Source organism: Megascapheus bottae, chromosome 20 (assembly GCF_031878675.1).
Source record: "Megascapheus bottae isolate mThoBot1 chromosome 20, mThoBot2.hap1, whole genome shotgun sequence".
Lineage (NCBI taxonomy): Eukaryota > Metazoa > Chordata > Mammalia > Rodentia > Geomyidae > Megascapheus > Megascapheus bottae.
Genome location: NC_143528.1, coordinates 29,767,222 through 29,780,496, shown reverse-complemented (window position 1 = coordinate 29,780,496; position 13,275 = coordinate 29,767,222). Strand labels below are relative to the sequence as shown.

The 13,275-nt window shown below is 41.3% G+C and overlaps 1 protein-coding gene across 2 annotated transcripts in view; it reads right to left on the bottom strand.

Moving 5' to 3' along the window:
* The window catches only part of Sh3rf1 (SH3 domain containing ring finger 1), a 138,447-nt gene that overhangs the window by 45,418 nt on the left and 79,754 nt on the right, over positions 1-13,275 (bottom strand). For both annotated transcript variants that reach the window (XM_090354207.1, XM_090354208.1), the window contains 2 exons: positions 4,373-4,648; positions 3,520-3,615 (listed from right to left, as the gene is read on the bottom strand). In XM_090354207.1, coding sequence (XP_090210333.1) covers positions 3,520-3,615; positions 4,373-4,648 — 372 coding nt within the window. The remainder of the gene's footprint in view (positions 1-3,519; positions 3,616-4,372; positions 4,649-13,275) is intronic.

Below are 13,275 nucleotides of genomic sequence, written 5' to 3'. Positions count from 1 at the left end.
AGCACTGTCCCTGGATTTTCTCAAGGCTAGAGCTCTACCACTTGAGTCACAGCACCACTTCTGGCTTTTTGCTATGTATGTGGTACCGAGGAATCGAACCCGAGTCTTTGTGCATGCTAGGCAAGCACTCTACCCCTAGGCCAAACTCCCAGGCCCTACTATTATCTTTTTAAAGAAGGAAATAAGGTCCAAAGTCAGATAATGGGAAGGGAGAACCAAGACTTGAATCCCTGCCCTCTGACTCTACAGTCAAGTCGTCACAGTGTGCCTGTAGTACAGTAAGCAGAAAGATAGAGTCACTGTAGACAAGGTAGGGAGGAAAGTCCTTCACAAGAGTGATATCTAAAAAAGAGCAGGAGAGGTGGAGACTTGGCTCAGATGGTAGAGCGCCAGCAATGAATGAAAGCATCAGATAAGACACTCGAGTCCCAGTCTCAGGCAAAAAAAAAAAAAAAAAAAAACAAAAAACAAAACAAAGAAAAACCAGACAAATGCTACCCTTCTTTCTGGCAGTATCTGAAGAGTAACAACAGTTGTCTTAAACCATTCATACTCCATACCATCTGCACATAAGAAATGTTTATATTATCTACAGCAAAGGAGCAAGTCGCTAAATACTTTTTGTTGTTGTTGAAAAACTTGGCTGAGTCATACTTCAAACAAACAAGAAGGAATCAAAATAAAGCGAGAAAACTTAATAAAAAAATGTATAACTCACTACAAACCTACGACACACAATGTTTGAAAACTATCCAAAAATCCTATGTTTAGCACTTGCTTCAATCAAAACTTTCTGCTTGCTAAGAACCATCTCATTCTTCTCCAAATGACTGCGAAGACTGAATGAGTCAGTGTGGAGTTAATGGGGTTGTTAAAATCTTCCCATCTACTACAAAGATAACTGGTGGTTTTGAACAAAGAGAGAGGTGCATTATCAATTTTTCTTTATTTAATCCATGAAAGATATATTGGATATATATGTACATATTTGTATACATATATATGTGTGTGTGTGTGAGAGCAATTCAGTCACATTAGCCATCTTTTTGGTTTAGAATACATTGTTCTTGCCAATTCTAGATACACATTTACTGGGTTTATCTGTGCTCTTCTTTAATAAGAAGACATCACTATTATGCCACTTTATCTCCATCTCATGCTTTCCGAGGTATGGGATGTGGTTCTTTGTAAGACCCGGCCTTTCTGTAATTGTGAGTCCGACTCTAGTTCAAGACATGTTTTTGCCTTCCTTCCTTCTATACTGTATAAACACTCAGTGTTTGCTACACTATACTGGACGCTGCTCCCTCTAAGTCCAGATGCTCTACTGCCCTGTGTGGCTGTGGTCCAGTACATCAATGGTAATGTATAATCATAAGTGAGGTGTATATTTAATACATCCAATCTGGTAAACATTAAGCCCTAACCTACCCCACCTAAAAATTTCCCCAGTCTCTTACAATATCTTCAAGTTGGCCAAAATACACCTACCATTATGTCTATTCTATAATAAAAATGTTATGTTATATAAATGAACTGGAAAAAGAAAATAAGAATGGAGAAAAAGAAAGAGAGGGAGGATGGAGGAGAGGGAGAGAGAAAGAAAAGAATCAACTATTTACCAGTGAATTTTGATAACACCATCTGTTTTTATATTAGGAGCTATCTGGGCCCTAAAGCAGCCAGAAATGAAGAGGTTTGTAGCAAGAGAAAAAAAGATCATTGCATAGAACAAAAAGCTCCAGTCTGATTCCCACAGTTTTCTCTTTACCCCATCTGAAAGGGTCCTGAACCAGGGGCTAAACCAGGTGACTCCAATGCCTTGTTGCTTCTGGAGCTTCGAAGGATGACTTGACATCAAAGAGATACTTATAGATTATTAGAGGTAGATGATTTGCTTAGCACATTCTGATTTGAATAAGAAAAATCTCATTAAACACAAAAGAGACAAAAAGCACAAACATACTTTCCACTTGGCAGAAGCTTACCCTTTCCAGTTAATCATAATCTCAATCACCTAAGTGACTTCTTGTGACTCTAGACATGGGTGGATCTTTCCCTGACAACCTGTGCTGTTCTTTACCAGGTCAATAACAAAACCAGACAAATACCTTTACTTGCACCACAAACAAAACATGGGCATGTCACCCGGCTAATACCTAACAAGTAAAGGCAAGCTTCTGTTATCAACCTTCTCACTCACACTCACATATGGAAGGTGGACCCACTCCCATACATAAGGCTGCTTGTAGTTTTCCATGATCCATGGTTAGAATATGTAAATAAAGCACAAAAGGGATTGTATGTGAAAGATCATTTTCTGTTGTTTACTTTGAAAGCAGGAAAATATATCTGGACACACAAGAACCTCTCCAAGGGTACGGATACAATTCAAGGGTCATCTCTGGTTTGAATTCTTTCTCCATGGATGTAGAGCTGTCAAACTGACTTCATGAAGAATCTGTTGACTGCGTATCTAAGGAGGGAACTGAGTGTTGGCTACCATGACACTATTCTTGTCACATTATTCTTCACAGTCATGCCAGAACAAACGCCTCACATTTTGAACAACAGAATTCCTTTCAGTCTCAATCTGTGATCTGTTCTTTCTCTGATTTTTTTTTACGTGTACATGTGCCAGTCTCCCGCCACATGGCACAGCTTTCCACTTCTCTCAGTCAGTCGCTAGGTATCCATTGCATAGTCAGCCTGTCCCTGACCTCAGCAATCCTGATAGTGAGCTCAACTGTGCAGCTTTCAAATTTGCTTTCAACAAGAAACGTTTCTTACTAAAGAATACTTGCTTTTTGATATACAGCTTAATGAAGGACAAGTGCCAAGGGCTCATTTGTGTTTGTTCTGACATGTGAGCATGGATTTATTTTAACATAACAGGATTAAAATTGGGAGAAATAGAAAAGGAGAAATGAGAGTTCAAGACTCCTTTAGTTCATTTTTTAATTTGTGCTTTCCTTTAAAGAAATGCAACTATACTACTCTGCTCTACTTCTGTTTAGGTGACAAATAACGGACAGAAAAAAACAAATATAGTAATTTCCTGCCATAATGATAGCCCTATCTATTAGTTCCTTTGTTTGGGGGCAGTATTGGGCATTGAACTCAGGGCCTGGCAGGAGAGGAAGTCTTGAATAACGCCCCCAGCTAGCTCACTTGAGAACTTTTACGGTCTGATGCCAAAACCAGCAAAAGGAAGAGAAAAATCTGGAGATAGTATAATTAAAAGACAGCAAGCATATTATACCTTTAACAGGCACAGGAATGCTTTTAGCCAGGAGACAAAGGAAAGAGTTTCACACATTTCAGTTTTTAGCAACTGAAGGATAGAAAGAAGGCATTTTTCCTATTTAAAGGTATTCTTCCTGTTCGGCTCACTGATCCCAAACAGGGCATTTCTGAGGTGTTAGGGTGGGAGAACCTCTTCATATTCAGATTGAATAATTAAGATTCATTTCCTAAGCTGAATACGAATAGGATTTGAGATGCTACAGACAGACTTACCTCCACGTATGAGATGGGAAAAATTCCGATTTTGTCTGCCAGCATTCCCTCAGCCCAATTTTCATCCACTCTGCGGATCACCGTCAGTACATCATCCTGTAAGACACAGTAGATCGTTAGTTCCCTACTCCCATTAAATTAATCATTTAATGTTCTTTCTCAATGAAGGCATTAAAACTTTAAGAGTATATGAACAAAACTACTACAACCTATCTTTAGTCTGCAAACTCTATGATTTTCCTGAACTAAATGATATCTATCAATCAGCCGATCTCAACCTGACACAAGGAGCTGGTACTTATTTTGTTTATATCCAGAAATTGTAACTTCAAAGACTACTCAGGAGCATCTAGACTTTTTGTTTAGCTTGCTCTCATGCTTCTTACCTTTTGCCTCTGAAATGTACTGCCTACTTGCTTTTCTCCACAAAAACACCATATTCTGCCCCAAATTCCAAACTGTGATCCATTCAGTAAACAGATTTCTGTGTGTGCTTTTCAGCAAAGAGATTTGCATAGAAAATAAGGAAGTCATGACATTTCCATATATTATTCACAATTCAGAAGGGTGACACACACCCTTCAAAGTGGCTTTGAAATCAATGGTGGCTCTAAATATGCTACTCTGAAATCGTACAACCCAGAACATCAACCACAATGATCTTTCACAGGAGGGAGGTCAAAGGACAAAAGAATCTTCCTTAAGACTCAAAGAAGAAGGCCTACAGGTATTTTTAGAAGCATAATGAAATAGTTGGCACCAAGTTTTATCTTTGTGTAACAGGAATTACCAATCATATTCCAGACAGGGAGGAATCTCAGGTAAACTGAGAGCCAATTCCCTGCAACCTCACCTTGGCAAAGGGCAGGCAATCTTTATCTGCTTCCTTGTCTTTCACTTCAAAGTCATAAAGTGCTTTGCACTGAGGTGGGGGCTGAGGTAATGGTTTAATAATCTGCACAAAGTTGGTGGGGAAAAAGCCATGGACTCCATTCATCTCGCCATGGTACCAATTTTCATCCACCTGTCGTCGCAAAATGATGATGTCTCCTTTGCTGAACTTAAGGTCTCCAGGCTCCTTTCCTTCGTAGTTATATAATGCTTTGGCACATGGTAACTGAGGTATACCCTTAAAGACAAAAGAGATAAACTTTAATGAACAAACAGTCTAATAATATCTCTGAAAATGCAACTACACAAGTCATTGCCTTTAAGTGATGGTCAAATCCACATGTTGCCCTTTGAAGTCTTACATTAAAACAACAACAACAAGAAAACTATCTACAGTCAGACACGGTGGCTTCCTTTCTCTAATCCAAGCTACTCTGAGGTGAAGATGGGGAGGATTGAAGTTTGAGGCTAGTCCAGGTAAAAGTGTGGAAGCCTATTTCAATCAGCAAGAAAGCCAGGCATGGTGTTGGCACACAGCTACCATCCCAGCCACATAGGGACAGTAAATACACTATTAACCAGAACCATCAGGGCAAAAATACTATTTGTGATTGCGGCTGGGGACATGGTTCGAGTGATAAAGTGCTTACCTAGCAAGTACAAGGCCCCAATTTCAAACCCCAGAAACTCACTCCCCAAAAAACAAACAAAAATTTTTTGATGTTGTTGTCAATAAATTGCAAATATTAGGCAAATGTCAATAATAAAATTCAAAACAATAGGTTATCTGTGAACCTGCCAAAGTCTAGCTTTCTATTCCTAGACTTAATTTCGTGGGAATTCTAGTCTGTTGGCCTGAGTTTATTAGTACATGAAGGTATAATTGGTAGAACTGACTCTCCAGTATGAAATTTTAAGAAAACCTCATCTAACTACTTTATTAGGATCAATAGTTGGCACTGAGGAAAAAAAAATAAACGGAAGTACAACTTAACAGTTTCGGATTAAAAAAAAATTAGATTGAGTGTGAACAATACAGCTTCTAGTGTGGACAGAAGATCTCAGTGCCTCATTAACTCAGCAAGCATTTACCAGAGGCTGATCTAATGCCCGAGACCAAAAACAACAGTAAGGCAGTCCTAGCCCCATCTGCAATATGTAAGTATTCCATCTTTTACAATGAACTATTTTTGCTCCTTCCTGGTTGGGAAGCACTGTTAAGCTGATCAGCTGCTACGAAATGAGATTTAAATGTTACTGCCTTGCATTATGGTGAAGTTGTGTGCCTCCCCCACCTCACCAAAGCAATTAAATCATCAAATGGATTAAATACGATACTTGGAAAAGCATCGGGGTGTCCATCTGTAAGCATTAGCTGGCACGTGAAGATCCCTGGGCATTCTAGAGCCTATCACTGATTCATAGGATAAATGGCAAGTCAAACATGTCTTTAGTAACTCCTTGAATTACAGTGGAAGCTCCCCATTTCTCCTGTCAATCTTTATGTATTTACTCCACTCAGCAAATAGCAAGATTTCACTTTTTCCTCCAGGCAATTGCTCTAGGGCTGGGGATGGAAAACAGTACATAGCTCAGTTCTTTCCTTTCAAAGAGATAAGACATTAGAAATGATAACTCAGTGAAGTAAATGCAAGGGCAGGGCTGTGGCTATGGCTGATGACACCAGAGAACTTGAGGTCTGGGGGTGGAAATGAAACCCTTGTCCCTTAGGGAACTCCTCAAAGTTAGCTAGGCAGTTATCTGGGGCCTGCACTTGTAAGGAGCCTCAGCAAGGGTACAGAAGTGAGCAGCTGCATGGCACACAGGGGAACCAAAGCTTCACAAAAATCATGACATTCCTGGGTTGGAATGAAGGAACCATAAGTCCAGGAGAGGCAGGCGAAGACTGGTTCATGATGGGTCTTCAGTGGCAGGTCAACCACTTGAGTTTGCTGGGTCTTGTGAGCAGTGATAAGTCCCTAATGGAAACACCAGTAGACAGGGTATGATCAGGTATCAAATAGTTCCAACAGACTGGAAAACAGAGCTGATGTGCAAGTCACTAGCCTAAAATGCTTCTGTGTAATTATATGCCCATCCTGAGGCTTGAACTCAGGGCCTGGGTACTGTCTCTGATCTAATGCTCTACCACTTGGGTAACTCCACTTCCAGATGTTTGGGGGAGTGTGTATAATTTATTGGAGGTAAGAGTCTCATGAACTTTCTTGCCAGGGCGGGCTTCAAGCCATGATCCTCAGATCTCAGCCTTCTGAGTAGCTCAGATTAAAGGCAAGACCCACTGGTGCTTAGTTGAAATGCTTGAAACTTTAGAAGTTTAATCATTCCAATAGGACGCATAACTCATATCACTTTTCCATACTTTCCCCAACAACAAGAGCAACAAAACCAAAGACAAAGTGTTAATCGAAGTGTTGTACCTCTGGTGGCAACAAAACTTCACGTTAAGTTTGTACTAATTACCTTGGTTTCTGGTCACTGGAGGAGAGCCAGTGCAGGTTCCACATCAGCTAGATTTTTGCTAAATATTTCAGTTGGGTTTAAAACAAATAATCATTCTTGCCCTCTCGCCTTGCCTTGTAGTTTGTAAATGAAAGCAGTTCTGAGAGGCTAACATCTGGGGTGAAGCCTGACACCCACTGTTGCTCTCCGATTTTGGATCCCTGCCTTAAGACCTGGCCTCTAATGACCTAACCCTAATTACTCAGCGTTCATACTACCTTATTAATCGTTCTGCTGTGTCCTCTGACTCCCTACAAAAGGATATAGCATGGAAGAAATCTGGTCCCTCACAATGCTACAAACCCTGTCCACATTCCATTCAGCACCCAACTTTGTCCAAGGCAGAATTTTCAATTGTGTCTCTCCTCACCTAGGCTCTATGAAATTCCCTACTATGATGTCTTTGGGGGGGAAACCTGGTTATCACCGCTTAAGGACAGTTTCCAGAGACAGGTCTGGAGCAATCAAAGTGGATGAACACAATAAGAAGGTTTGCTGTTCCTGTGGAAGGAGGGGAAGCTAGAAGGAAAATGCAGCAGAGAACCTAGCAAACTAATGTGGCCCAAGAGACTGATTCAGAGGGAGCTACGTACAAGCAACAGAACCCACATATCGAATCCCAGCACCATCATGTACTAGCTGTGTGACCTTGGTTACACAGGCTAACCTCTCTGTGCCTCATCTGGACTAGGATTTAGAGAGTGCACATACATGAAGTCCCTCAAAATGGCCCAGAAAGCAGTAAAAGCCCCATGCGAACATCATCATCATTATCACGACCACCTCAATCAGGGCCTGGGGAGATGGATGCCTGCCGAGGAGTTTGTCTCCATGCTGCTAGATGTTCTCTTCCTTTTGGATGCATTCACATGGCAATTACAGTTTTTAATATATATTCACCGCAGAACAATGCAAAGAATGTCCCTCCCTAGGAAGTGGTGAGGGCTTGGAAATGTGCATTTCTGAAGCACCCCATTTGTTTTCTGAGTCGGATCCATTCATCTTCTGGTTGAACAGAAGAAATTACAAATTCACTGACACGCACCGTTTAATAGGGGATGGCATTTTAGATGGGGCTGTAGTTCATCTTGACAGGGCTAATGGAAGGCACTGGAAGCCTGCATGAATTAATTGAAAATCCTATTACAAACTCAATGACAAATAACTCTATTCACCATTATGGCCCATTCACTCAATCTTCCCCCACCTCAATTAGCTCTATTTGGCCCACTCTGCCCAAATCTATGCCAGCCAAATCCATGCACCAAGATACAGACTTAGTACTCTTAGAAATCATTCTGTACTGTGTCTTGAAGGGTCTGTAAAGTTCCCAACCGAACTGTATGTAGTATGGCCCTTTTGTGATATGCTAGTGTGGGAATCCAAGAAAATGTATTGCTTTATAGATCCCATCCGTACACCAGTGGCCTAATGGATTAATTCACTTTTCCACAATGCAAATCTGTTAAGTGCTTCTAAAATCATCAAGTCTTCTTAATCGAGCAAGTGGCAAGGCGAAGACATAGTGTGATAACAGCAGCAGACATTACAGCTAGCCTAGGGTTGCAGCCCTGTGATGCAAGCCGAGGTTCATTAATTCACACTGACTTGCTAAATGCTGAATGCCATGGTTATTTCAATGATCAATAACCACAGAGAAAGAGCTAGGAAGCTTATGGCAATCTAACCCAGGAGCAGACATTTGTGCATCTGGCAGTGTTTTTCTACGGTGTTCTTTTTCAATTACATTGGAGCACACTGAAAAGCCAGTGTGTGTCAAGCTTCTCTGAAGAAGGTTTCCCACATGAAATGCAATGAATTCTCCTCTGATTTCAAATCAAGCAAAGTTCGGTGATCTTTAGAAGACTTCTTCCCACTCCAACTGCAGATGATTAAGGATAAATGGTTAAACGACTTGGAAGAGCAATAAAAGAACACATTTTCCTTCTGCAACATCTGAAGGATAAAGCCCAAACAATTGGTTTAGAAACCTGGGACTACTCTGGTGGGTAAATACATCCCAGAGCCCAGGGAGGCAAAGTCTTCTCATTCATCTCCTTTCAAAGGTCTGGGAGTCATGTCAGCACGAGGAGCCTCTGCCCTCAGTGCCTTCCGCAGGCTTTCCAAACTGCTGCTCTGCTTCTGGATCCTCTCATCAGGCCAGGGCCCCTGAGGTTCCGCAGAGCTTACATTTCACTCAGAGACTTTCACTTGGCTACACATGAAAGAGAGGCTTAAAGGGAGAGAAAGCCAGGGAGAAGCCAGCACTGCAGTCTAACCTTGGGTGTGCGCCTGTCATTCACGCTTGCCAGTTTTATCAAAGAGCTTGGCAATTTAGGCAGGCGAAGTATCAGAACAATTCTGCAACTAGACCAGTTTTCATAACCAGGGAAATCTTGTGCTCATTAGAAAAACAAATACAAAAGTAGGACAGTGGATTTACTTTTCAAATCATCTCTGCCTCTGAGTTATAAACACCGGTTGTTGTCTAAGGCATTAAAATACCCGTGTGATCTGCACACAAAAATAGTTTTGATAAAGTGCTTTCCTCTTCCATTTATATGCCGTCAAGTCTACTCTAATATATCTGGCCGAATGCTACTTGATGATCTAGCTGTGACTCTAACAGGTAAATAAAACATTCACTGTCAATTTATTTTATAGACTTGAAATGTCAATGCACAGATCTACATGCAAGACAGCCTCTCTAAATTCAAATGTCTTCATGCATTTCTCATCGCTCCATAAAGTAAAAAAAGATTCAATGACCTACTAAAAAACAAAATGTAGAAGACATTCTTCTAGTGGGAACAGCCATAAAATGTGTATAACTTAATCATTTAGTCACATTTACATTGGACCATGTTCTGCTGATCTCAACTTGACTTTCACAAAGTTTCCAAAGAGAATTGATGCAAACAAACTCACAGTAGCCGGCAGGCATTGGTGGCTCACACTTGTAATCTTAGCCACTCAGGACTCTGAGAGCTGAGGATCATGGTTCAAAGCCACCCTGGGGAAAAAGTCTGTGAGTTTCTAATCTCCAATTAACCAGCAAGAAGCCAGAAATGGAGCTGTGGCTCAACTGGTATAGAACCACCCTTGAGTGAAACCAGTGGAGAACGGGAGGTTCCAAAACCGTTCAAAAATGAATTAAGGAAAGAATTTTTCAAAATGTGTTTTATGTAACAAAATGTATGTTGGCTTTTCCCTACAAAGTATAATATCCATCAAGATATAATAACAGTATTTCATAAAGCTACTCATAACCTCACAGTTATTAAGTCTAGAGTTTTGTTCTCAAGGAATCTAGGTCAAATAATCACTAAGCTATGACTTGGCCCTCATTTGAAACATTTCAACTGCAATGTAATATCTACAAGGATTATTACAAGCTATCTCTAGCCCCCATACTTAATTCTTTTTTGCTCATTTTCTATTGCCCCAATACCTTCTTTTCTTACACAATTGTTTGCTTCAACATTCTCTTGAAGTAAAGAGTCATTCTATCTAGCCAATCTTCCTCCTCTACTCTATTTCTGGTTCCAATTTTACTCTGGCTCAAGAGTACAGGTTAATCAAGACCACCCTGAGAATGCACGCTGTGGCCTTATGTGAGGGTAGTGTTATAGGAAGAAGTGAACTACAGGGCATTGTTGAGAAAATCCCCACATTTAGGAGACAGACAAAACTAACAACAGAGGTAGGAGGAGAACTAGCAAAATACAACCATAATAGCAAGAATCCTTCTTGAAACATGGTCTTGTCGACATTACCAATGTCTACAATGTAGACATGGTTTCCAATTACATCTTAAATCAATTTAATGTCCTGGTCTTCCATTTGCATTGACTGTCCCACCCCCAATTTTCTGTCCTCAGCAAGTAAATTCCGGGCAGTTTTCATTTCCATCTTCAAACATGTTATTCTTCCTTCACCAGAATTCACCAAGAACAGCCAATCCTTTAGGAGACCTTGGTGTGAGTGTGTGTGTGTGTGTGTGTGTGTGTGTGTGTGTGTGTGTGTAGCATACATATCATATATCTATATATATACACACATATTTACATACACACACATATATATCACTATGTATTTGCAGTTGATATTTCTTTCACTTGCAATTTTGTGTCTCTAGAATGACTACTTTTGCTGTTTGCAATCCAAGTACAAATAAGGCCGACTTCACACAGACTGCCCCTGCCCTTCAGAACCCAGCTCAGACATGGCCTGTGTGGGTTAGGTTCTCCCATCATCCTCACCCAGGACTGGCAGAGCCCTGCTCCTCTGCATGCCTGGAGCATTTTTTGCATGTTAGGGCCTTCAGCTCTCAGTTCTCACTGTTTTCTCCTGCTGGACCACCACACTCCCACGACCTGGGACTATAACTTTCAAGACTAGATAAAACAAATCAATTGTGATAGAAATTGGATGAAGGAATTCCTGAGTTCAAGCCTCAGTGCTGCCATTAGAGAGAGACACAGAGAGAGAGAGAGACACACACACAGAGACAGAGACTGAGAAACAGAGACAGAGACATAGAAAGAAATAGAGGAGGGAGGAGAGAGGGAGGGAGGAAAGAGGGAGGGAGGAAGGAGGGAGGGAGGGAGGAAGGGAGCGAGGGAGAGAACTAGAAATATATTGCCTTAGGTTGTAATGTAGCCAGTGGAACTAAAGAAGAGAAAACACAGGGCTTACTTATGAAAAGCAGAAGTTGAAGACGAGAAGCAGGATACTCTTAAGTGGTTATGTATTTTCTATTAGGAACAGATATTACTTTAAAACTAAAATGTGGAAGAAAAAGGAGCCAAGCATAATGATGCACATTTGTAATCCCAGTACTTGGAAGGATGAAACAGGAGGTCAAGAGTTTATGATCAACTAGAAGGAGATAGCCCAGGGTAGCCTGGGCTACCTTAGTAAGGCCCTGTCTCCAAGAGAGGAGGGGAGAAGAGCGGTGGGGAGCAGAGAGGAGAGCAGGGAAGAAGGGAGAAGGAGGGAGGGAGGGAGGGAGGGAGGGAGGGAGGGAGGGAGGGAGGGAGGGAGGGAGGGAGGGAGGGAGGGAGGGAGGGAGGGAGGGAGAAAATATAGCATATAAAATTCTAGAGTGCTTGCTAGTATTCTTCCCCAAGGGTCTAGTCAAGTAGCATTAAGAAGAAGAGCAGAGTATACCGTGCCTATTGTCTTCACACACTTACCCTTCCCCATTTGCCCCCATTTTGCTCCTAACCACGCCTGACTAGGGTATTCAGCGGCTCTAATAGTTGACTCAGACTTCAACACCCCATTAATACAGCATCCATGAAACCCCCGCTGTGCCTGCTACTCAGACTCTTACAATAAATAAGACATTCCAGCTTGCTATGCTTATGTTTCTTTATGGATGCAAAAAAAGAAGAACGAATGAACACAACACATTCAATTGTTTAAGAAAAGAAAAATAAGACATAAACTGTCTGTCTCCACCATCACACTCCCTGCTTCTGTAAGGCTGTGTGACTCCATTAATTGGTGTGATATCACTTGGAGAGCTCGTGTCTACTATGGGTTCCCATGGCACTGAACATCGAACATGGCAAAACTTGGAGGGTTCAGTGTGTTAGCTTCTGGGAATATAATAAAAGCCTACATAGCTCCCTTCGATTCTTGGAACTTGTGAAATGCATGCCAAGTCACTGGACATGTCTGTCATCTACAAAAATACCTATTTCTCATGCAAACATCAAAGTGTGATGCTAAGGACAAAACAACCAGCTACCTAATCATTTATAAGCTACTTTTAAGAAGGGAGGGTAAGTTGTTGTTGGTGGTGGTAGTGGTGGTGGTGGCAGTGGTGGTAGGGTGTGTGTGTGTGTGTGTGTGTGTGTGTGTGTGTGTGTGTGTGTGTAAGTGTGTCTCAGTACTTGAACTCACCTCTTATTCCTGACTTGACTTTTTTTTTTCCCACAGCTGTTGCTCTAGCACTTGAGCTATATCGCTTCCAGCTCTTTGCTGCTTAATCAGAGATAAGAGTCTTGGGAATTGGTTTGCACAAGCTGGCTTTGAACCCTGATCCTCAGATCTTAGCCTCCTGAGTATCTAGGATTACAAGTGTGAGCCAATGGCTCCTAGCTTGTTATTTCCTCCTTTGAAAACCATTTATATAAGCCTTTCTAAACCATAGCTACATATTAGAACCAAGTACAGAGCTATTTCTTCTTCTTTTGAAGTGTTCTAAGGTCCCACACCAAACCAATTAAACTAAAAAGCTCTGGAGTTAGGTGAGAAACCTGCACATTCTTAAAAGCTTCTCAATGATTCTCACAGAAAGGGGGGGAAACTGCTGATCCTAGATCTGATGATCTC